We start from the raw sequence: 23,430 nt of genomic DNA on the forward strand, positions 1-23,430 counted from the left end.
CAGGGGATTAACAAAATTAAAAAACTGCACTTGCATTTGATAATATCCTCGCTCTCCTCTTTGTTTTTCTTCATTGTCCTCTTCGACTTTGATTTGATTTCAGCATATTCAGATATTTCAGATGCTATAGTCTCATAAGTATAAATTTAGGCTATATAAACAGTTATTTTTTATGTCCCATGCAGTGTGTCTGAAAAACCCTTCTGCCACTCGATACCTCTCAAAAAGATTTTTTCATCGTGTTCTTTTCATGGTAGCTGGGGCTCAAGCCTTTGTACCCAAACAGCCTATTTTGTGCATGATAAGCACAAGATCTAATGGGACAACACCCTGACAAGTCATCCTGTAAATTGTTCCGGGAAAAAATCTGATCTTGAGCATGAATCTGGTGAAATTTAAAACAGCCAGTGATGAAAGCATCAGGTAAGCATGGCAGCATTTGCCTGTTTTTCTCCCCATGAAAGTAACAACAAACTTACAACATGAAGCAGTCATTCAATATTATTTTTTTTTAGAATGCTTATCTTTTACACAAACAGTGCACTGTATAATATGTAAAGGTGTGTGAGATTCAGCAGATCTTTACTATCTTTATGGGCTCAAAGGTGAGGACTGGTGCTTCAGATCATCTGCAATATTTTCATTGTGCTTCCTCGTTTGTGATTCCTCACGTATCCCTTTTAAACTCCAACCAGAAGCAAAACTCACCCAGCCATTCACAGCCGTAGAGCTCTACTCTCATGCAGACATTCATGGAGTGGTCTGTGACAGGCATGAAGCGAACAAAGCGAGCAATGATGGGTGGATCGAGGTCCTTAAGAACGATGTCATAGGCATTCCTGTTGCCCTCAATCACCTACAAAGAAAACAAAACATATATTGACCTGTTGAGGACATTAACTTTTGATCGAGAATCACTGAGCTTGGAATAATTATAACAACAAAATCATAGCCTCCTTGGAATTACTTAATCTGCTCTTTGTCTATTATCTATGTTAAGATAATAGGGTGTTCATTAGACGTTGGTTATAAAGGTCAAAATATATTACACTTTGATACTCAAGCTAGAGAGACTTGTGGTTACACCCCTGCCAATGTGGAGCACTGACTAACAGGTTGAGTTACCTGCATGCCCTGCCTGTTTCTCCACGAGATCCAGCGGCTGCCATCACGACTGTACTTAATCTTGTACATCTGTGCAAACTCATTACCAATGCCCCCAGCATGGCGACCTTGGGTGCCCACAAGGGTGATAAAATAAAGTGAGCGCAGGTCAATCTGGAGGAATTCCTTCAGGTTGTCAGGCTCAACAGTTATCTCTGGACACCAAGCGCCATCGCCCTCCTCACAATTTAATCTGGAGGAGAAAACACACAAATAGGGAATGAAGGAAAAAATGGGGGTAAGAGTAAGCAACAGGGTGTGGATAGTCATTAGAATTACAGCACGAGAGGGAAAACAGGAAGGGAGAAGACAAATTAGGACAGGATGATGAGAAAGCAGTGGAGAGGTGGATCTGAGGTTTTAAAGCCTGTTATAAATGTACCTTGGTGAAAGGCTGCCATTGTAAATTCATCTTAAAGTTTTGATTTAAGACAGGGGGTAGAAGGAGAGCCAGGGGAGACTGAAAATACAGCTAAGATGGATGGGGAAAGTGTAGAGAATTGTTATCCTGATACTTAGTGAGGACCACCTAAGTTCTACGGTGCACACACACACACTTGCTTAATCGTGTGGCTGCAAGTAGAACTGATACCCCAGTTTGTGGTTTACTGCACATAAACTGGCACAGGCACCTTGCAGGATAAACCACCCACACGCAGGCTCATTATCGGGGTAAACATGGAACTCGTGTTCGAGAGTTTGTCGGCGTGTGAGACGTACCTGCCGTATCTTGCTGCAGTAGATTCAGACCACTGGCTCGAGGCGGAGATGTACTCATCCAGTATCTGCCCTCCTGACATCCCCATAGGATACCGACACACATCTAAGACACCAAAGCAGTCTTTAGTAAAAGTGCCAAATCATGAACAGAGTGAGTGAATAATGAAACTGCCACCGGGGAAAAAAAGAAAGAAAACAACACTCAGAGGTCTGTTTTAGGGGAAGGGGGCAAATTACAAGTGAAAAGCTTTTTTTGTTTACCAGTACTTACTGTAAGAGTACTTTTGATTATGCTATTTAGGGAAGGCCAGTATGACACAGTAGGATGTTTATGACACAAAAAGGAAAATATGAAAATGTTGTTGATTTCCTTTCTTTTTATGTGGCAACTTGTTAAATTGGTCTCTCGTGAAAGAAAGAAGGCAACCAGTTTAATCATCAGATAAAGATGTTGAACTATTGGCATGGTTTCTTTGCAACTTATCTTCCTTGACCTATTTATGAAACAGAGTTGTTGAACAGAAATGTTGCTAGCAACATGGACAGAAGCAGAACTAGTTTCAGTCTTCTAAAGCTGTTGACTCGGTGTCAGGTCTATGTATTAACTTTCAAATACATTTCTGTTACTGCAGCATGCTGCGCCTTATAAAATCATATGTGAGCATAAGAGTAAGCCTTAGCCGTAAGGTAGCAGTCCAGACTACCAAATAACGAGAGGAAACTGATATGAAACTCTTTGAAGATGAGCTGAATATTGTCAAAAATGACTTTATGTAAAAGCTTTTAGCTCTTTGTGCTGAGGTATAAGCTTGGTCGGAACAAAGTTGCCCTTTAAGAGTCATCTAATAAAATGACTGGAACTTGTTTTTAATGAGGATACCACTTCTATTTGACATATAAGTGAGCCACCTTCTACGCATAATTTTTTTTCCTGTGGTCTTTCCACTGCTGGTATATAAAGCATACTCGTACTTTGAAACACATCTCTGTGCTCTGACCAATCACTGCAATGGTTTTCTTTGAAAATTTGAAACTGTACTCAAACATTCACCCGGAAGCTCGTAGCCATTTCCGCAAAAGATCCACCTAATTCCCATCTTTTGAAAAACCTGGAAAACCTGATGGATAATGCTGGATTGTGTGTGTGTGTGTGTGTGTGTGTGTGTGTGTGTGTGTGTGTGTGTGTGTGTGTGTGTATGGTAAAAGTGGATTGTACACCTACATCACTCCCCCACTGTGTGGTAAATAGAAGCAATGCTCTCTGTACCCTGCGCGTCACTCCACCCACTCATCTTCCCTTTTTTTGTTTTCCTCTCCATCATGTCCTCTTGTGTGGTCTCTCTTCTCCCTTGTCTGCCCCCTTCAGTGGCTGGATTAAAGGTCACGATTTACGTTCATCCTCATCCCATTAAGACTCAGCAAAGTAGTAGTTAAGTGAGCGTGACACAGCCAACATGGCATGTGTTAGTTTTTACAAGACTCTAAAACCTCCCAGATGGGGTGGATCTTACACTGATAGTTCAAGCTAAAAGGTTATGATCACCCTGTAACCTCATTTGTGGATGAAAGAGGCTTTGGAAAGACCTGTTTTCTGTGTGTGTGATAGTGTTAGGCTGCAGTTCTTAGCTAAGTTGGAGTTGGACATTAGGGGAGTGTGACCTTGTTAGCCTGGCCCCTTGTTTTATAGAAAACCTTTGAAAAGATGCCAGCAACAGCAGAGCTTGAGGTTCAGGGCCTTCTCTGTCCCCCTCTTGCTCTTTCCATCATTCTTTTTTTCTCTCCTTGTGACTCCCTTTTCCTCTTTTCTTGATCTCCTCTAAATATTTGCTTAAAAGTCAAAATGTGGAAACGCCTGAGGGTTGGACTGATGACCTGATACAGTGCTCACATGTCTGTGCACAGACACACACTCAAACCTCACAAAAAGCATTTCTACACACAAGCATGCAGGCATTCTCCTTTTTCCTTCTTCATTCTGTTCTTTTTTTAACCTATAATTTCTTTTGACCCTCTTCAAATCACTTTGGAAATCAACAGACTGAAAATGCAAAAAGTACCCTACTCTTCCTAATATTTAGTATCATTAGCAGCATAATTCAAAAAGCAGCTCTGTGATAGATGTACCAAGGCAATCAAATTGCATAAACATCATTGTCAGAACTGCTCAATGTGCAACACAGACATCTGTCATAAATCATACCAAGTAAATCATGAGAGGATAAGATGACCAAGTCATTGGTGCACATTCAATGTCATACCAGTGTTTACACTGGTAGATTATAATGGTGGTTCCCAGAATGGCCATCAGGTGTTTGACCATCATAAATTTATGATGTCTGGAGCAGGTAACATGGTGGAACATAGTAAAATTACTTAGGTTCTCTGGGGCTGGGAGAATATCTTTTAAGGGTGGAAGCTAAAAAAAAATGTACTTGTTGAGCCCATTTGTGAAGAGGAGATAAAAACTGATTTTAATACCAAATACTGGCTGTCTATTACACAACATTAGCATTCCGATAAGCCTCAAAGGGCATGTTTCTCCCTGAAGGGTATTTACTAACTACAGTACTGTCAATAGTTACCTTTATGAACCCTCACAAAATAGTTGGGGGAAAAGAAATTGAGATAAAATTCAAATAAGAGTCATTATCAGAATCTTTAACCACATCCTACAGAAAGTCAGAAAGAGAGGAGATGGGTTTCAGTATGTCGTGCCGGATGTGTGACCGCTCTTCCAAATGTTGGTTTTTGCCGTGTTTATTTATCTACCCAACCCACTCAGAGGTGACCCCTGGGGCGAGCTGTGGGGGCAGTCCAGAGTGCACATTTGGACGCACGCACACATCAACAGGTTTACCCACGCCACCACACATCAGGCTACACATTTAGCCACACCATCTAAAAATATCCCCCAAGAAAACGGTGGAAAAATAGCAGCCTTGTGTGGTGGATGAATAAAGACGGAGAGATGAAGGCGTTATGGGCCAACCATCTCTCTCACCTCTTGATTTTTACCGCACCCTGACTAGTGAAAGGCAGGCTTGTTCTGTAGAGCTTGCAGCTCAACCGCCGACTCCAAATAAACTCTAACACACACAAAAACACACTGCAGTCATGGAGGTTTATATTCACATACCTGTTCCTTATGTGTCCGTTATGTAGGGTCAGTTTCGGTTACAACACTTATAAATTTGATGTTTATTTAGTTGCCTTCTCAGGTGTTGCCACGAAACATGCAGAACAGCAGCAACTGTGGCCACAAGTGGGAATTACGGGATTACTGCTCAAATGATGAATTAAGAGATTCTACTACACAATTGTTGTGATCAACCCTGTTATAGACTGGCAGCCTGTCCAGGATGTACCCCGCCTCTCACCTTATGACAGTTACCCCAACTGCTACAGCCCCTGCAGTGCTGAACAGGATAAAGCAGGTATAGATGGATGGAATTGTTGTGACCAAAATACTCTGTACTAATGATATTGCAGTTATAGGTCTACTTTTTGTTTGTCTGTTACCATAACGATGCAAAAGTTTACAAAAAAAGCTAAGGTGAAATCTCAGTAAAAGGATGGTGAAAGGGTAATGAAGGTTATGATGAACTGATAAACAAAAAGCCCAGAAGGGCTAACATCTGCTGTCAGTATCAACTCAAAAGATTACAGAAAGAAATCTGTGAGCATCACTACCACTATCGAAGAAAAACAATGTCAACACCAACTTTAGGAGTTGTTTGTGGCCGCTGATCTACTTCTACAGCACATTAACATCCAAGGTTGGACCCTGTTTGTTTTCTGGATCGCTTAAAAAGTTGTGGACGGATTTAAATAAAAGTTTAAACAGATGTGGGGCATGACTCAATTTTCATAATGATTTACTATTTAATTCAATCCAGGTGTTGGATTCAGGATTCTTTTATTCAGCTAAGGGAGAGGCATACACTCTCCGAATGTTACTGTTTTTGTCACGCCCAGGGACTCGTTTTTATGTTTTAGGTTATGCTTTTGTTTTTCAGTCCATGTTTAGTTTTTAGTCATGCCTTAGTTTCCCTGCACTCTGTTCATTAGTTCACTCACTTCACATGTGTTTTTTCCCTCATCTGCACTCACTCTCCAATCACTCTCACTCCCTATTTAGTTTACTGCCTCCCCTGTCAGTTTGCCGGATCTTTGTTGTATGTTGTTTGTCATCCATGCCATGCTACCAGGTTTTCACATGTTCTACGTCGTGTTTTCAAGCTAAGTATTTATTTATCCATGACATGTTTAGTCTTTATTTTTTCACAGTTTAGGTTTTCTGAATCCGGCTTTAGCCGCTCCTTTAGTTTGTTACTTTGTTTTTGCTTAATAAACCCTGTTTTGCTTTGAAGTCCGCATCCGTGTCCTCCCTTCCCTAAAACCCACACCTGACAGTTTTATAGTTTCCATGCCTGGCTGCACATTTAAGCATTCAATCAATGTAACAAGAAGAAGACATTCAGACATCGAGTTTTCCATTAATGCACAACTTTCAATAGTGTGCTCCAGACACTGTCCTTCTAGTGAGCTTTGAAGCATAAACTGTCATAGCACCATCCTGGTGCAAACAAAAATTGATAGACATCAGTGCAGGCAGACTTGTGACTTGCTATGAAGCTGAGCAGCGATATACGCACCACACACAAGGTAGGGGGGAAAAAAACGGTATAGAAGTATGGTGATGCATCTTTTTGTTTAGTATTTTTCTTCAAAGATCCGCACTTCCAGCTGCGTTCAATTTTGAATCGAAGTACTTTGTTACATCTGGTAGTAGTTTTTAAAATCCCTTCTCTTTCAAAAATAAATTTGGGGCATACACAGATGATACAAACAGTATGAAGATCAGGGGTTTTTTGTTTCTGTTGTTTTAGTTTGTGGCCTCACACTGTGGCAGAGTTGTCCCATAATGCTCTGCGCTGAGACATCTGTTGCAGTGATATCTGGCTTTAATTTTTCAACTAGCTCTTTCCTCCTACTGGATCTATTGAGTGATTCACCTGTTCATCCATTCAAGATTTACTCTAAACATCCTCCCAAGAGGAAGCCCACACAATAACACTACTGCATGATATTTGGCCTCTCTGCCCAGGCCTGTCCTCGTGACTGCACCTCCTCCCTCTCCACAGTGAAATAAAGTTCGCCCACTCACAAGTAAAATGGGAAAGACAGGGATGGTATAACTCCATTGCTTGGGAATTTTAAATAGGGGAAAGTTGGCATCACTCAACATCTCAGCTCTGCTAAATTCAGCCATGAATACTTCCAGACTGGAAAAATGACCCTCTTCTCAATGCAGCAGAACTAAAGCAGTAGACAGGATTGTAGGTGGATTCATCTTGCTTCAATATATGAGAGCAGGTTGAGATTTGAGCTTTTGCAATAGCGGAGGTGTATTTGAAAAAATAATCAGCAGTAATTTCTGAATGTAGAACTCTCCCGGGTCGGATTATTGATACAAAACATTGTGTGGAACAGTGAACGTGTTGAACTTTGACCACAATCAGATGAACAAACAGTCCTTTCCATGACTTAAGAGTGGTCTCATGCTGGAATTGCACACACACGCACACAAAGGGAAGAGAGACAGAACCTATTTCAATGGACTTTCCTGCTGTCAGAATGTCTGGTATGCATTAGCCACAGACTCCAGTGGGATAGTTGGATCCACAGTACACGTATATGCACGCAAGTGTGTGCACTAACACACATGCACACACAATAACAAAGAAGTGTCAAAAGTGAGAGGTCTCAGAGGAGTCAAACACTCAAATCATAATATGTAGTTGACAAGATCTCTCATGATTACCCAAGCTCTGCTTTTTTTTGGTGTGGAATCCTCTAAGTTCTTCCTCTAAAGTATGGTTGAAGAGGTCAGAAACGTAGCTATTAATACACATATGTAAGGAGACATAGGGATGAAAGTGACCACACCATGCACATACTATTTTACTTAAACTCTGAGACACTCTTTTCCCAGAAACCCTCTTTCTCATCTACCCTTTACTTTCCTACTTTGTTCAAATTCTGTGTAAAAAATTCTGCTCAAGCCTTTTTGGCACAAAGAATAAATAAGTGACAAGCAGGGTAACTGAGTGACTCCTCACTTACTAATGACTAAGTGTAGAAAACAGCTATCACTTAGCTTTGCTTAGTTGATTCGAAAATAGTTTTTCTTCAGCACAGTTGACTTATCTCCAGCTGAGAGAGCAGAAAAAAACCCAGGTCTGTCATCATGACTTCATGTTTGCTTTTAGTTTCAGGCTTACTCAAAGTAAAATTGTTTTTTTTTGCAGTTCTAAAACAAAGCAGAATGTAATCTGAAGAATTTGGTTTTAAAAGTAGAAGAGAGGTGGAGTTAGGTCAGAGGATGTGGAAGTGATTGGGCTTTTTTTTTTTCCACTTATGCTTTTTTTGTCTTCTTTAATGCTGCTTGACAGAGAGGTTAGTGTGACCTGTTAAGCCAGTGCTAAGCCATCATTTATGAGGGTTTAGATCTGGGTATCTGTCATTCATTATTCTTTCAACAATAAAGAAACCTCAACCCGATGACAGAGGCTTTGACACTGAAATCCTAAACAGTAGCCAGCTCGAGGTTTATACTGGCAAGTATCTGCTGTTCTTCTGCTGTTTCAGCTATAACTAAAACTCTCACTTTGGTTTCTGTTTGATTCTCTGCCTACCAAATGTTGTTACTCTACTTCCTCGTTAACGGAAAAAAATATTGTTCCGTTTTCATTGACATCACAAAAAGCACCCAAATAGAGGCAGCAGAGCTGGAGAAAGGCGTGCACGCTGAGATCAAAGAAGCCAAACCAGAGAGGAGGGACCACATGGCTCTCACAAAGCACCACTTTCCCCAAATCTGAACCGGTCACAGTCTGGACTGCAAGACTGGAGAATCAAATCCAAAAACTAGCACCCAAAACCCATTTCAAAGTATTCACAAACTAAAATATGACCTCATTGCTGCATACAGAGATCAGAACAATGTGTCATCCTGTGAGAGAACACACCTGGATTAACCTGCGATGTGACGGCTCCTAACAGGTGGAGGAGCAGGAGCAGGAGGAGGTGAATGTCCGACAGGTGCTTCATCCCAAACACATGCAAAGAGGCAGACGTCCAACCTGGAGAAAAAAAGGTGGAAAAAGGGAGTTATGCAAATGTCTGACAGAAACTTTCATATGTTGTTTTACCCCAAGTTTAGAACTGGGGGAGAAAAAAAAAAGCCCTGTATGCTGCCTGGAGGATGACCACATTTTATTTTGTATTTACAACTCTGTATTCATGGGAACAAACTTTTGTTTAGGGGAACAAGGGAGTTTAATTGGAAGCGTGTTTTTATTTCACTCAGTAAAAGACTCAATAATTGCCACCTAACAGTGGAATTTTCATTTATTAGGCTCTTTATCGCTCTGAGAGAAAAAGACTGTTAAATTCAGACTGTAGTGACGTCTCAATATCAACCATATGAAACACTATGAGCCTCAGTTTATGTGCAACTGAAGTTTTTATTATTCATTTTCACATGATGCAAAATAATCGTAGGAGCAAATGATGAATGGATAAATGAGCGGACAAATGCTAAAGAGAGAAGGAGACTTTGAGACACTGAGTCACAGACATGACTTCAGCTGGACAGACGGAGCGCCAACAAGCCACCTCCAACTGACCACTCAGTCCAACGGCAGAGAGAAACCAGTTTAAACTAGTCTCTGTCTACATGTCATGTATGACGTGATTATCCAAACCAAGATGTTCAAAAAAGTGACATAACAAGGAAATGCTTACATTCCTGGTGGATTTGAATACAACTTGTTACAGTCTTGAAGCAAAAGCTTCTGTACAGTTTGTTTAATTTACATGTTATGTAGCTTTCTGATAACGGCCACTTGGAAAAGTTGCTGTAATCAGTATTGTTACTCAGACGCTTACATGGAGTATATGCTCAGTCTGTCCACAAGGAGCAGAATCAGAACTGCTGATTTTAAACATTTTTTTTAAACCTGAATTTACTATGCTTTTCCACGAGCATCATGAGTACAGCAACATTAAAGATGTCCTCATGTTTCCACTATGACCTCACTATTGAACTGATGGTCAGGGCCTGAGCATTCTGAAATATAATAACATCTTAACTTAACTTAAACTCAAACTTATCTCATGAAACCAGTGGTGATAGTCCAACCACAATATTTTGTGACGCTCATTACGACCTGACTTGGCTCCTTCATTGTGCTTTCACACATAATCATTGGTTTTCTCACAACCATTTCCTGCAGCCTCACGTTACAGCCATTTCCCACTGAGCTGCCTTTACTAAGCTTAATTCCTCTTGGCTTTTCATGGCTAATGAAACACAAACATCTGAAGGCTTGTGTGTGTTTGAACGTCAAATATATGTTTACCATGTGCAGGAGAACATTTATATCAAGAGTGCATTATATAGGGGCAGAAAACTGACCTTTTGTTCTATATTTGGGGACTCTCAAAAGAACATACTTGTGTGTTTTTGCATGCTTTAGTCTATTAATGGTAAATAACATACATTTTCCAGCTATCTGCCAATCTGCAACGCTTTCAAATTAAAGTGTCTTGCCAGTGAGATATGGCTGATAAAATAGTTAGCACAGACATGCATAGTTCCCCGAACATATCTCCGGTACATTTTGGACTTTTAATCTACGGATCAAAATATCTGCTTCCCGAACGCCTTGAAACATGTCAGAAAGCTGTCGCTAAAACAAATGATTACATTCCTAAGAGAAACATGAATGTATTAGCAAGCTAAAATCACAGGTACACCTGATGGCAATGAGCTAAGCTCTAAAAGCAGGTCAGATCCATGTGCGCAATATCCCAAACTTGACACCCTACAAAGGAAAACACGCAGAGCCTTTCTTCAGGCACTTCGGTCATCCAGAAAGTTTCTAAATCATTAAACTGTCCCTGTGTCTTTCAGCTTCTCACTGCATTACAGCATCATCACAGAATTTGGCAATTTTTTGCTCTTTGGCTCCGCCCACATTTGTGGGATGCAATGCCGCTGTCATAAAAACAAACTTCTGTCTGAACCCTGTACATGCACAGCTATACCCTTGAATTTGTGGTCATGCTTTAGAGGCTGACAAAAGGCACCCCGACTACTTCAACACAAGTCAGAAGCATGTAGTTTTAAGATTGAAAACTTCTCCAGAGATGCTTCAAACGAATGCCTCATGGAACCACTGATTATAAACATTTGTATACCTTCACTCAGAATGAATCAACTATTTGAACATTTGTTTCATATGAAACAGATGGTGTAAGTGTAAGTTGTGTAAGGTTTGTAAGTTACAAAAAGACTCCAACAAACTTCTAACACTCACTTTCAGCTTTAGTACACTCAAGAAAAATAATTCAATCCAACATAAGAATTCTACCATAGGTTGCAGTGTTGTACTGGGCTAAATAACATCAGCTTTTGTCAGGTTCTATGAGCTTAAAAGAAGCTTTCACATTATTACACTGTATATTCTACACATGCAAACCTTCCAAATATGTTGTTGCGTTTCTGTAATAGACAGTCTGGGTTTGGTACAGGGAACTTCTTTAACTCTTGGAAGTGGTTGAAGAAGCACAGTTCTTAGTTTATGATTTTATTGCGGAGACTTGAACGTTATAACATGGTTATGGAAATGTAATATATTCAAATTCTGTTAAAAAGCTTCAAAGTTTGATTTGAGATATTGCTACAGTAATCAACAGCAATCTAAACAGACAAAAAAAAGAGAAAAGAAACAAACACTCAGCAACCATGGGCCTTGATGAAACTTTATCAAGTTCCTCTATGACATTCAAGTTTTTGTTCATCATATCATTATGATGTTAGTGTAAGTTTCAGTGTGCAGTATATTCAGCACAGGAATTTAGATGGATTTCCTATGTGTCAGTCGTAATCCCGTTGCCTCCTGTGGTCCAACCTGTGTTGTCAATGCCGGTATGAAGATAACAGATGTTATTCCATTTGTGTTCAAGCTATAGTAACATTGGATCAGTCAGTAACGCTGGAAAGGCCCAGATTGACAGCTCAGCTCTGGAATGTTCTCTCCAATCTCCTGTTACAAGAGCAGAGCAGGAAAAACTTATTCATGTCCTATCTCAGTTTCAAGAAGGATTTTTCATCTTTGCACCTTCAGGGATATTTATCAAACTTTTTCAGCTGAAAGTAAGAGCTGTAACGGAGAAAGAAACGGTTAGGGATGGAGCAATTGGAAGCACACGCTTATAACACAGTGGAGAAAAAAACTGAATGAGTAATATTGCAAAGTTTTCTTTTTTTTTCTTTTTGATGCAGAAGTGAAATAATGGAAATAATGCTTCCCTCTAGTGAAAGCGTGTCTTATCTATCTTATCTTTCAGCAGCAACTGGCCAACACTGCAGGCAGTCTGGTTTGGATATCCCAGAGGTTAAGTTTGCTGTCGACCACAACACTGGCACCCAGGTAAACAGGGTGCACCTTTGAGGAGTGCTTCGCTCAAACTGACAAACCACTACAAGCAATCCATGTCTTAATGAGATCACCTCCATAAGTAAAAGGTTAAATAAAAATGAAAATAAAAGATAAATCCAATGTAAGCGCCTGCAACGAGAGTCAAAGGGTGAAAACAGGAGAGGGTGATAGGAAGTGAAGGGTTGAGAGTGAGGAGGTCAAAATGGGGGAAACTAAGAGGTGCCACACAAAACTCACTACATTATGTTTAAATTGGAATCTAGATTCATATCTCAAACTGACATGTAGACCCTTACTTTGGAATTCTAATGCTAAAAAAGAGAGAAAAAAAATCTATCATTGCTTCCTCCAGTCTCTCTGGACTTTTCTCAATTTGAGCATAATATTATTGCATTTTAGCATGTTTGTCTGCTGATGACATTGCACCCTCATACATCGACTCACGTGGTTGTAGAAATACACCGTGACACGAGAAAAAGAAAATCTAAATTCCGATCTTCTATTTTTTTAAGGCAGTTGATCCTTGAAAGTCTACACTTGCACACATGCCGCTCCTCCAGGGTCGCATATGTGAAAATAAACTTCTGATACCCCTTAAAACTTTCAGAACAGGAACAAAAAATAAACCAGTGGAGAAAGCATGAAATTAATCAAAACAAGGCCCTTTAAAGTCGAGTAGGATGTTTGACACATTTTAATGTGTCATGGGCAGCATCTCTCATCAAATACGCAAGTGTTACAGGTTGTTCTGTGAAAGAATCCAAAATCTACATTGACCAAAGTGAGAAGACAAGAAGTAACACTAAGGGAAAAGAAAAGACCTTGATTTTACCAGTTTGTAAATGCATAAAATTAAGTTGGACAGAAGACTGGTTGAATTTCAAATCAGGTTCCATACAACACCGAGCTGTGCCACCAGACTTTAGTTTTTAAAAGTCTATTTAGTTACTCATAATGGAACATTGGCTTTATATACTATAATAGCATAAAGATCATAAGTGGAGGGAAACGGCTAGTAATGCTTTTTTGAATTTGTGCAGACCGGAAAAATTACCTGCAGTAATGTCTTTATATGTGAATGTTAGAGATGCAGGAAGGTAGAAGTTTAGATATACCCTTAGAAGCAGTCAGGCTTGCCAATGGCCTATGTGTGTCTGCATACTAGCCAAGGCAGCTGGTAAAGCCACACGAAAATGATGTGGTAAAGAAAAACACATGTGTAAAAAGCAGATAATAGGTTGAAAACTTTTTATATTTACATTTTATCACAGGAAAACAGCCTTTTACGGATATGCACTGGTAATAGGGTGGTATTTCAGGTGTTGTAGCAAATCCTGAAATGAGCTAACCATGAAACAAATTGTGTGTATTCAAACAGATGGACTCAGATGGTTCATTGTTGTTTTTATCATGGCACCAAGCACATCTTTAAAAAAACAATATGCTTCAAACTTAAGTTAAGATTGTACAGGTGGTGAAGGGCTGAGGGAGGTTACCCTACCCCTGATGTCACATCAAATGTATAAAAACTCAGTAAAAACTATAAGATATTCACTGCACTCTTGGTACATGTTGTGCAATACATACGGCAAAAATGCAAAGGGAGAACGTAACACTTACTTTTATGTTTTTCCACTAATTTCCTGAGTTGCCCTGATAGACATATACAGAAGAATGGGATATATCTTTTGTTTTTCCTCCGTGCAACCAAGTAGTTGTTAACCTAGCTGTTGTTTTGGTGCCTAAATAAGCAAAAGTAACAGCAGGTGGGAGCAAAAGTGAAGTGCAAAAACAAGAGCGTTATAAGGTGTTAAAAGTTGTGGACGAGACACAAATCCAGATCTTCTAGCTGAAAGTTTGGAGTGTTATTCCACCACCTTTCTCCCTTGAATTTAACATCCCTGAACATGTACATGAACAAAAAGAAAAATTGTGTCCCAGAACACAAATCAATAGATTACATGTCATTACGATTTCCCATACTGCCATGAGACTGTTTTGATTGTTATGTCCTCAGCAAGGATCAATTATAAGAACAAAAACTATGTGTGAGAAATGCTCCTGAATGTGGTGGTGGCAAATGCTACTCTACCAGTGGGAGTTATGGCATGTGCTTTTACACTTAACACAATGTCTAACGTATCGGCTTCCCACTTAGAATAACATCTATGTCCAGATATAGTAAGAGTTATGCTAGGTGAAGCACCAAGTCACTACATCAGTATCATTGGACATTTTACAGAAAGAACAACCTTTAATCGCTCTGACTGGACCTTTATTTGAAATCAGATTCGTATAAACACCAAAGGGCAAGCAGAGTCTATTGTATCCACTTGGAGCAGAATGTTCCTGAATGGAACGACTATTGACTTGAATTTCTGTTTCTGAGGAGGGGGAGTCTGTTCCCCATAAATATCAAGTCCCTCCAGGCTAGTTCAGGAAGTGGTGAAGGACAGATACTCCCCTCAGAAACCCACAAGCCCACAGAAGAAGAATGTGCACACTGTACCTTCATATTTGAATCAGGACAGCTAATCAAATACAATGTACACGTACTGATGAGTTTTCAAATTTGGACAATTCACAGAAGTAACTAACTAAACAAGCCAGACTATGGAGAATCACACAGATGTCCAGCTCTACGGTAACTAATCTCTCAAAAATCATCATTCAGTGATAGCTCAGTGCCAAGTCCTCCTGCCGAACTCTCACAATAAAAACAATATAGAGTTTTTTATTTTGTTTTCCCAGGTTTTCTTGTTTGTACAAACGATTCGAATTTTTTGGGAGTGATGGACCGAGCACACGGAACAGCAGCGGTGCACCACCAGGTCCTGCACCCTGGGAAAGCCTGCAAAGTCAACACACAGGTTGACTTGGCTCTTTTCCCTGCCTCTGTCTCTCTCACATGCACACGCAAACACACAGCAGCGTCAACAGTTGGGGCTTTACATGAGGCCTTGCAGGAGAGGAAGTAACCAGCAGAGGCTCGGAGGGCTGAGAAAACTGAAAAATCTCACCATCCAGCCACAGAAAACCTGGCCTGGGTGCGCTGATATCAGGCCACAGACACAAGAAGAGGAAGATGAGACAAAAGTGAGGCGAGAGGGCTGTTTCGAAAATCTCCTCTGCTCTTTGATACCCACAGCAGCACAGGCCATAATTTCTGATCAACTGTATGATTTCAAGTTGATATGTAATCACAGTACTTTCAACAAATTATAATGTTGATATGACAGTCTAAGGTTTCTGGTTAGATTTATCATAAAAACTCAGGCCTGGTGTTTCTGGAGATTCTTCCTTTTTTCATCTACCTATGACTCCTGCTACTCGTGACAGCAGTGGAAAAAAATGACTTGGCTTCTGTAATGATCCCTTTAATTTCTTTCAAATAGTTTTTACCAGAGGTAGAAACTAACTGTCATGTTAATTTATAAGGGGTTCATTTATTTTCTGTCACTGTATCGTCTAAATGTGAAAAATTACCTCAGAATGCAACGTATACATATGAGGCCCATAACCTCCAGGGCAGTTCTAACACTCAGAAATATCACTATCAATACTATCAAAATCAATATGATTAATTTTTTTCTCAGAAGAGAAGAACAAGGGAATTTAAAGATACAGTAAGCAAAATCCTTCCAAAAAGGTTTAAATTCATACATAAGGAGAACCTCTGAATAATTGCTTATTACCCAATAGCATTGTAGAGCCACCTTTTGGCTCTGTGTACCTGTATATGTGCATATAACATGTACAGATGTGGTATAAACACCATATGCGTGTGTTTCAATCCTGATACATCCTGAAAGCAGAGCTGACATTCTTCATGCCCCAGCCTTTCGGTAATTCATACGCAATAGGTGTGTGTATGTAAATGTGTTAATGTGCACTGCTGGTGCAGGGCCTGATAACTGTGTAGTGTAGCCGTGTGCTTCGAGCCATAACCATCCACATGTGCTTCCTATTATACCGCCTTGGTTCACCCTTAAGGCTTTAATATAGCATCACAGATATTTTATTTTTATGGGAAAGCATGAAATCCGAATCACATTTCCCAATCAGACCCAGGTGGAGCCATGTAAACACACAGCAGTAAAACCTGAGGAGGAGGAGCAGGGACAAGCATGGATGAAGGCCAATACACACACCCGCACACCCCCCCCCACACACACACACACACACATAATTATATGTTCTTGTTGAAAGAAAAACTCCACAGAAAACAATCCTTCATTGTCTGAGTGATTGTGACACCTTGGGAGATGGGTTTCAGTTTACATGTGCACTTTAAATTATCTCCTGCTCCACGTACGCACATATGATCCTCCGTGACAGACTTTGAACACTGCTCAATGACACTGTGGATGAATTCAGGCTTAAAATGTAAAATGAAACCATTCACTGAAAAGTTAAGTTACTCAGCTGTGCTAGAGACTGGGGTGGGAAAAGGCTTCCTCTGCTGAATTTCATCACATATCGCCCTCTTATATGTCATGTCCTGCAGCAAAATCACCCAGAGAGCTGTCCTGCATAGTGTGTATTCTGTCTAAATACTGTATGCTGACATGAGGCTTAGAGGTGGGATACAGGAAATATGATACAGGATACATGCTGTGCTGTGACTCCCTCTCCTACACAAATACTCCTTATTGTAATGGGGGTTGTCCTTTACTCTGTCACTGCTTTGCTTAAGTTGCCAAGAACATGACTGAGGTTATAAGTTAAATACTATATGGTGAGATTAGCTAAACATTTTGGCTTGTGATGAAAAACTCATCAAAAATTGTACGTGGTGGCAAGAAAAAAAAACACAAATCATATCCATTCTTGTCCAATTGTCGTGCTTTTTGTTTTGAAACTGTTTCCCATTTTGCTGTGAGACCATGGTAAACTTCCCTCTGACTGCTTGAGGACATGAGCTGTTTCAGCCAGTATGCAGGTGCTTCTAAAAGGCCACCAGCTGACAACTGGAAGCCTGAAGGAGGAAAGAAAGTGCAGCCCCATTGGTTTCATCTGTAGAAATCCACCTGGAAAATCTGCTCAGTTACCTCAACAAAGGTTCAAACTGTTCGTTGCAAATATTGTGCAATGACAGGGTCTGTGTTTGGGATGTAAGGAGAGTAGCTTGAAATCTTTGACTGGAGATCCATTTTGATGGAATATCCAGGCTCAGAATTTTATAGCTACACTGTCAATTCGAGAAAAACAGCTTTCTGAGCCAAGAAACTTTTTTTCTCCCCCCTTTTTAAAGGCAGAGCTCCATCTGCTCCACTCTGCTTTTGTGCCTTCAGGCCATAACGTGCGGAGTTGTCTTAATGGGGACCTATTACGCCCATTAACTGTTTTATATTTTCCTTCTGTTACTCCACCTTCTGCACAGTTTAAAAAAAGCAAAACATTTGTCTTATTCTACTCATTTATTCCACCTCTGACTTCTATCTGTTTACGTTGGCAGAAATCTTTTCCCACTCTTTTTGGAGAAAAGCAAATGATCATCTTGATACGTAACTTCATATCTCCTCCTTGAGTTGAAATAGTAACTTTTCAAATCATGTACAGAAGACAACTTATATATAAAGAAATATATAGATAACCGTCAGTTTTAAAATAACGATAAAATAAAACATGGTAGTAGATAAACATGTCCGTGTTCAGAGCAGTCTGAGGCCTGAGCTATTGGTTCAAAGATACTTTTACATGAGTTTACATCATTATTTAAAATTGTCCATAATTTTGACCTCTGACTGTCAAACATTACATGTCAGAGCATTCTTAATTATCCTCAACGCTTAGTTTCACTTGTGCACAAAGCAGATCTTTGTCCGTCTGTCTTTTCTGCAGCTGGGCAAATCTGAGGGACTGTCAGCAGCCCCAACAAAAGCCAGAGTAGCCTACATCTCAGATTGTTCCACATATTTTTAAGATTGGGTCTGAAAGGCAACAACACATTGAAATATGTAGACATGCATTTGTGAAACAGAGCGATTGCAGTAGCACGCTGAGACCTGAAAGGCTACTGGATAAATCTGAGAGGGCAACAAAGGTACTCATATCCAAGTTTTTCTTTCTTTCTTTTTTGTTCATGGATATTCTACCGTTTAAAGTCCTCATAGATTTTCCTGTAAAATCATCATCTGCAAAGTAAGTGTCGGATGAAGACAGCATTTGCCTTTCAAAATTGCATTCAAAAACCATACGTAAGTCAATGCATTGCAAAATAAAAGAAAGTTGATAGAATAAATCAGAAAACAGTCATTCTAGAAAAAAAGCCACCCTATCCATAAAGGCTGAGAGATTCAGATTCATGCGTTGCCCAGACTGTCATTCGTTCCGAGCGGCAGCCTGCCACAACTCATGGCTTTCCGCTTTTTGATGTTGAACTGTTAGTTCAGATCATCCGTCACAGCCTGTAATCAGAGAGGACAGCGTGGTGGAAGGACAGATAATGAGCATCAGACAAACAACAGGAGACTGCCACGTGTAAACAGGAGAGGGAGAATGGCAGGGGAGGAAAACACAAAGGCCACATGTACAAACAGAAAAGGATTCAGTTACTGACTACCATGTGTTAATGAGCATCTGTATGATGGCTCCTTTATAATCATTTAGATTTCATGATTTTTGTGTGTCCACAATACAAGTGCTGATCATCTGTCTGCTCTAGAATACTAAAAACAAACTGCACTTAATTTCAGTTTATGATAGAAATGATTCCAGCAGAAATGACATACCCGTCATCTTCTCTGTCAGCAGAGCTAAATCACCTTGTGTTTCTTTTTAAAATAAACTCCAAGTCAAAGTACGACAAGTTATTCAAACCAGAAATAACAAGGACAAAGGCAGACGTCTTCAGGCTACGTGTAACCTTATCCCTCTCAGACAGTAGGTGATGAGTGGGGTGCTGGTATGGGCAGGGTCGAAGTTCAATCAAAGGCGGGAGGCAAAGTCAACAACTCAGTATTTTAGGCATTAGGTTTCCAGAAATGGCCGTATTTATAGCAAATTACAGTATGCACCTCATCTGCTGGTTGTTTTCCTGTCAGTAGCATTGATTTGAAAACACTTCCAATCAGGCAATGTCAGTGTCAAGTTACAGCTAAGCTAAGTGAGCCCCGGGTGCCTCTCGTGCAGCGTTCTGAATGCGGGGTTGAAATTACAGCCTTTGCTGCGGTGTGTGATTAGGGTCTGTACGCGAGGATGTCAGTCAGCCTCAAAGCTACGGAGGGAGGGGTTGCTAATTGAAACGACATGTCAGAAAGACGCAGTGATAACACACTCCTAAAGCTGTTTCTTTCAGTTCCATGTGTGTGTGTGTGTGTGTGTGTGTGTGTGTGTGTGTGTGTCTGTCGGCCTTCATGGGTATGAATGTACTTCCATGTTTGAAATGAACTGTAAACATTTTCTTTATATCTCTTTCACAAAAACTCCTCCAATTTGCTTTGACACAGAACTTTTTTACCCTGATCAAGATTCTTCCCCATGTACACACATCTATCCCACAGAGAGGACAACAAAGAGGAAAAATCCACACCCACGTACTCTTATAGAGTTAGAACTCTTCAGTTTGTAGAGCTCAATGCGTTCCTGAGCTCAGTTTGTGGTCAAGTTGCGAAATTTCACTTTTTGTTCTCCGCAACTTCCTTTGTCTTCTTGTTCTTCTATTACTTCTTTGTTCCTCGCTGAACAAGAAATAAACGAATCCATAAACTTGGTTGAAGAGGGGCGACAGGGTAGATGCAGCCCTGGCTGTGCCATGTGGCGCTGCACTGCATTTTGAAATATGTCCAGAATCTTTCTACTTCTTCAACTTTGTCTTTCGATTGAATGTCATCATCTATGATAAATATCACTGCAATTGTAAATAAATAAAATGATAACAGATTTTCACACACAGTTAGATTACATCAGCTTAAATACTCAGAGGTGCATAGAACACAGGAGACGCATTTAAAGGTTAGAAAGACTTGAGACACAATCCTCCTCTTATTGATACATATATATTCATATATTATATACATTTTTCTTCTTGTTTATGGGGATGAAATGTACAGTTATTACTGCTGCAGTTATATCCACTTCCAAAGTGGGAGGACAAAACTTGGAACTGAAAATCTCATCATTTTCTACCTTTGGGGATTCAGTATGATTGAAAAAAAACATGGCTGCCTGCAGGTTTGCTTGGTTGCTTTGCTGTTAACAACAACCATTCATCATCTATTATGTAGTGGGAGGAAATGACTTAAAATAGAATAGTAATATGCCCCAACATTTTTATTGAACAACAAAGGTTTATGATTGCTCAACAAGCTGCCTGTTTTGGGAATGACAGCAAATGCCCAAGCAGACCCCATTTACTGACTGAGAAATCTGATTGAGTGGATCTGAGACTGGGATTAAGTGGAAGGATGGGCATTTTATTCACATATATTTGTTTTCTTCTCTTTTTTGTCTTTAAAGAGGCACGTGCCGCCTCTGCCTCTGTCCCTAACACTAACTTCTCTCTCCCTAATACACTGGCCAATCAGGTAGCGAGGGGATGGCACGGTCCCTTTCCATTACACGTTCTCGCTAATCTCAACTCAACTATTTGTTTGATTGTTTGTGGTATTAAGCTGGCTGTAGTTGCACACTGCAGACCACTGAAACGATCTCTGACGAGTATCTCTGCAGCACTGCTAAAAGGAAGACTGGAATAAAAAACATGTTTGTTTGACATTTTCCTGACCAACTTGCAAAAGGAAAATCTGAATTTCAAATTCAAATTGGAGTTTTTGGGGGGGTTTTTTTGACGGAAGAGAAATGAACAACACTGATCGACACACTGATCGACTTTCATTTTTCACCTTATTTACCTCAATTATTGAGTTTGATTGTCACCCTACTGAACGTGCCTTATTGAGCTAATTGGCTGAAGATAGATATTAGTTCGCTTAATCACATGACAACTTTTTTTTTTTTTTTTTAAATCGCCTGAATTTCCCAGGTGATTCTGTGCAAGGAGCCATCTGGTGTATCAAGTTACAAATTACATGAATCCACTGAGAAAACCACTTAATGATCATGTTGAAAATAATACGTTGGGGATTTTTTTTCCACACCGGTCACATTCATTTGAGGTTGATATTCATTTGAGGTTGACTTGCTTCACAAAGGCACTGAGGTTTGCATCATATTGAGGCCTTCTTATTACTGGAAGCATCTATGTTGTCCACATGCATAGCCAGCAAGAGTAACCCAGGATCAGCTTCAGCTTCCTGTAACAATAATTCCATTGATCAGAGCCGTCTCTCCTGAGTCTGCTGTTGACTGTTCGGGTCATGGAGCGACAAGGTTCAAATGTCAAAGCTGTGAGCTCATGCATATCCCTGACTCTTCACCCAGGCAGAAAAGAGTCCTCTGTGTGGACGTCTTTCCCCTGCATACCACAGGAGGATACCTACATACCAGCTGTACGTCTCACCTACATAATGCCAAAGATCACACACACTGACACCAAAGCAGGACATGCGCTGAAGAGGCACAACGCCAGTGGCTCAAAATTTCAACAGGCGAACGCGGTAAACGTTTTGATAATCCGTTAATTTTCTGGAAAATAGGTTTACTGATAGGCGCCGATAAAACAAACAAAAACACGTGAGCTTGGTGCGAAGCAATCCAACAGGAGCTTTCATGGTTTTCATATTTGTTCCTCTGCTTTTGTTGCTTGTAAAAGGATGAGTTTGGTGCACAGTAGAAAGAAATAACAATGATACAGCAGATGCTCTAACAAACATTAAGACCAGAACAAACATTAAGATCAGTGTACTGTGAACATCTGCTGTTTGAAAGTTTGGAGAAGAATGAATCTCTTGCATTCACAGATTTAAAGAATAAATTAGCAGCTGAAAACTGTTTTCATCCAAGAAGTTTTCATCTTTGACAGAATTAGAGAGACGAGTTGTGTAAGAGTGAGAATGAGCCTTAATGACATGTGTGACTACCAGAGCAAAGTGAAACAGTATGTTAATGGATTCTGAGAGAGAACAGTTGCATCTGGAGTCAGGATTTTGAATCTGGCACTACATCGCTCTGCTGTCCACTCTTCCTGTCTGCCATGCAAAAAGCAGATACTTGACTCAAAAGGTACACAGAGTTCAAGAATGCAGTAAGGGGTCCCAAAATTAAGTATGTGAAGTAAACTTAACGGTTCTGACAGAGGCTTTAAGAAAGCTGCTGAGAGTTTGAAGGCTTAGCTGTCCAAACAAAGTTAAAGTATTATACATGAAAACACAACTTACTTCTAAGATGTTTTCCTTTTTTTTCTTCCTTTCAGACCATTTGTTCACAGATCGTTTTAGATTATTCCAGTGAGAGTCCGGCGGCTGGATGTTACAATCCCAGCACTCCACTCTTTCGCCCGCTCACTCTCTGTCCGTCAGCTGCCTTCCCCAGGACTCACGGGGCTGATGTAAGACGCCCCTGCACATTGGAAAAAGAGAGGCAGAGGAGAGAGAGAGAGGCAGAAAAAAACCCTCACATTCTGTGGATTCTTGGACACATGCCAAAGTCCCAGAATTCCACATGCCACACATACGGTTTCAATTAAAGTCGAATCCAACACTCAATCACAAATCTTTCTTCCTGCTGAAAAGAGCCTTTCTTTTGACAGTTAGAAGCTGAAGCGACTTTGATTGGAGGTAATGTTCATGCTGCTGTCTTCAGGAGTCAATCCTCTGTTATTTAATTACAGATTTATAAGACTGAAAGTGTCCTTTGCCTGTTTTAAGCAAAAGTTTAACAAGAACCACAGATCTTCAGCTTGAAAACAGTGCAACAAATGTATGAAAGGAAACTCAGCAGTTCATCACAGTCTTAATAGTAAAACCAGATCTATTAAAAGTGTGAGTCAAGTATCAGAGCGAGGTCGTCTTCTGATGATGTTACATTCTGTATGTTTTTGCTGTGGTTGTTTCCTGAAGCATTTGAGCACATAAGAGAGTTGTACTCATTGAGGAAGATTACCTGCTGTAGCAGCGCTGGTACAGCATTGTTT

General features: G+C 40.2%; 1 protein-coding gene across 2 annotated transcripts in view; it reads right to left on the reverse strand.

The window, feature by feature from the left end:
• ddr2a (discoidin domain receptor tyrosine kinase 2a) overlaps positions 1-22,830 on the reverse strand; it is a 29,574-nt gene extending 6,744 nt beyond the window's left edge. For both annotated transcript variants that reach the window (XM_075485054.1, XM_075485053.1), the window contains exons 1-5: positions 22,676-22,830; positions 8,916-9,029; positions 1,885-1,987; positions 1,126-1,357; positions 709-856 (exon numbers count right to left, since the gene is read on the reverse strand). In XM_075485054.1, coding sequence (XP_075341169.1) covers positions 709-856; positions 1,126-1,357; positions 1,885-1,987; positions 8,916-8,997 — 565 coding nt within the window. In that variant the 5' untranslated portion in view covers positions 8,998-9,029; positions 22,676-22,830. The remainder of the gene's footprint in view (positions 1-708; positions 857-1,125; positions 1,358-1,884; positions 1,988-8,915; positions 9,030-22,675) is intronic.
• Positions 22,831-23,430: the final 600 nt, after the last annotated feature.

The sequence above is a fragment of the Odontesthes bonariensis genome, chromosome 15 (genome assembly GCF_027942865.1).
Source record: "Odontesthes bonariensis isolate fOdoBon6 chromosome 15, fOdoBon6.hap1, whole genome shotgun sequence".
Classification (NCBI taxonomy): Eukaryota; Metazoa; Chordata; class Actinopteri; order Atheriniformes; family Atherinopsidae; genus Odontesthes; species Odontesthes bonariensis.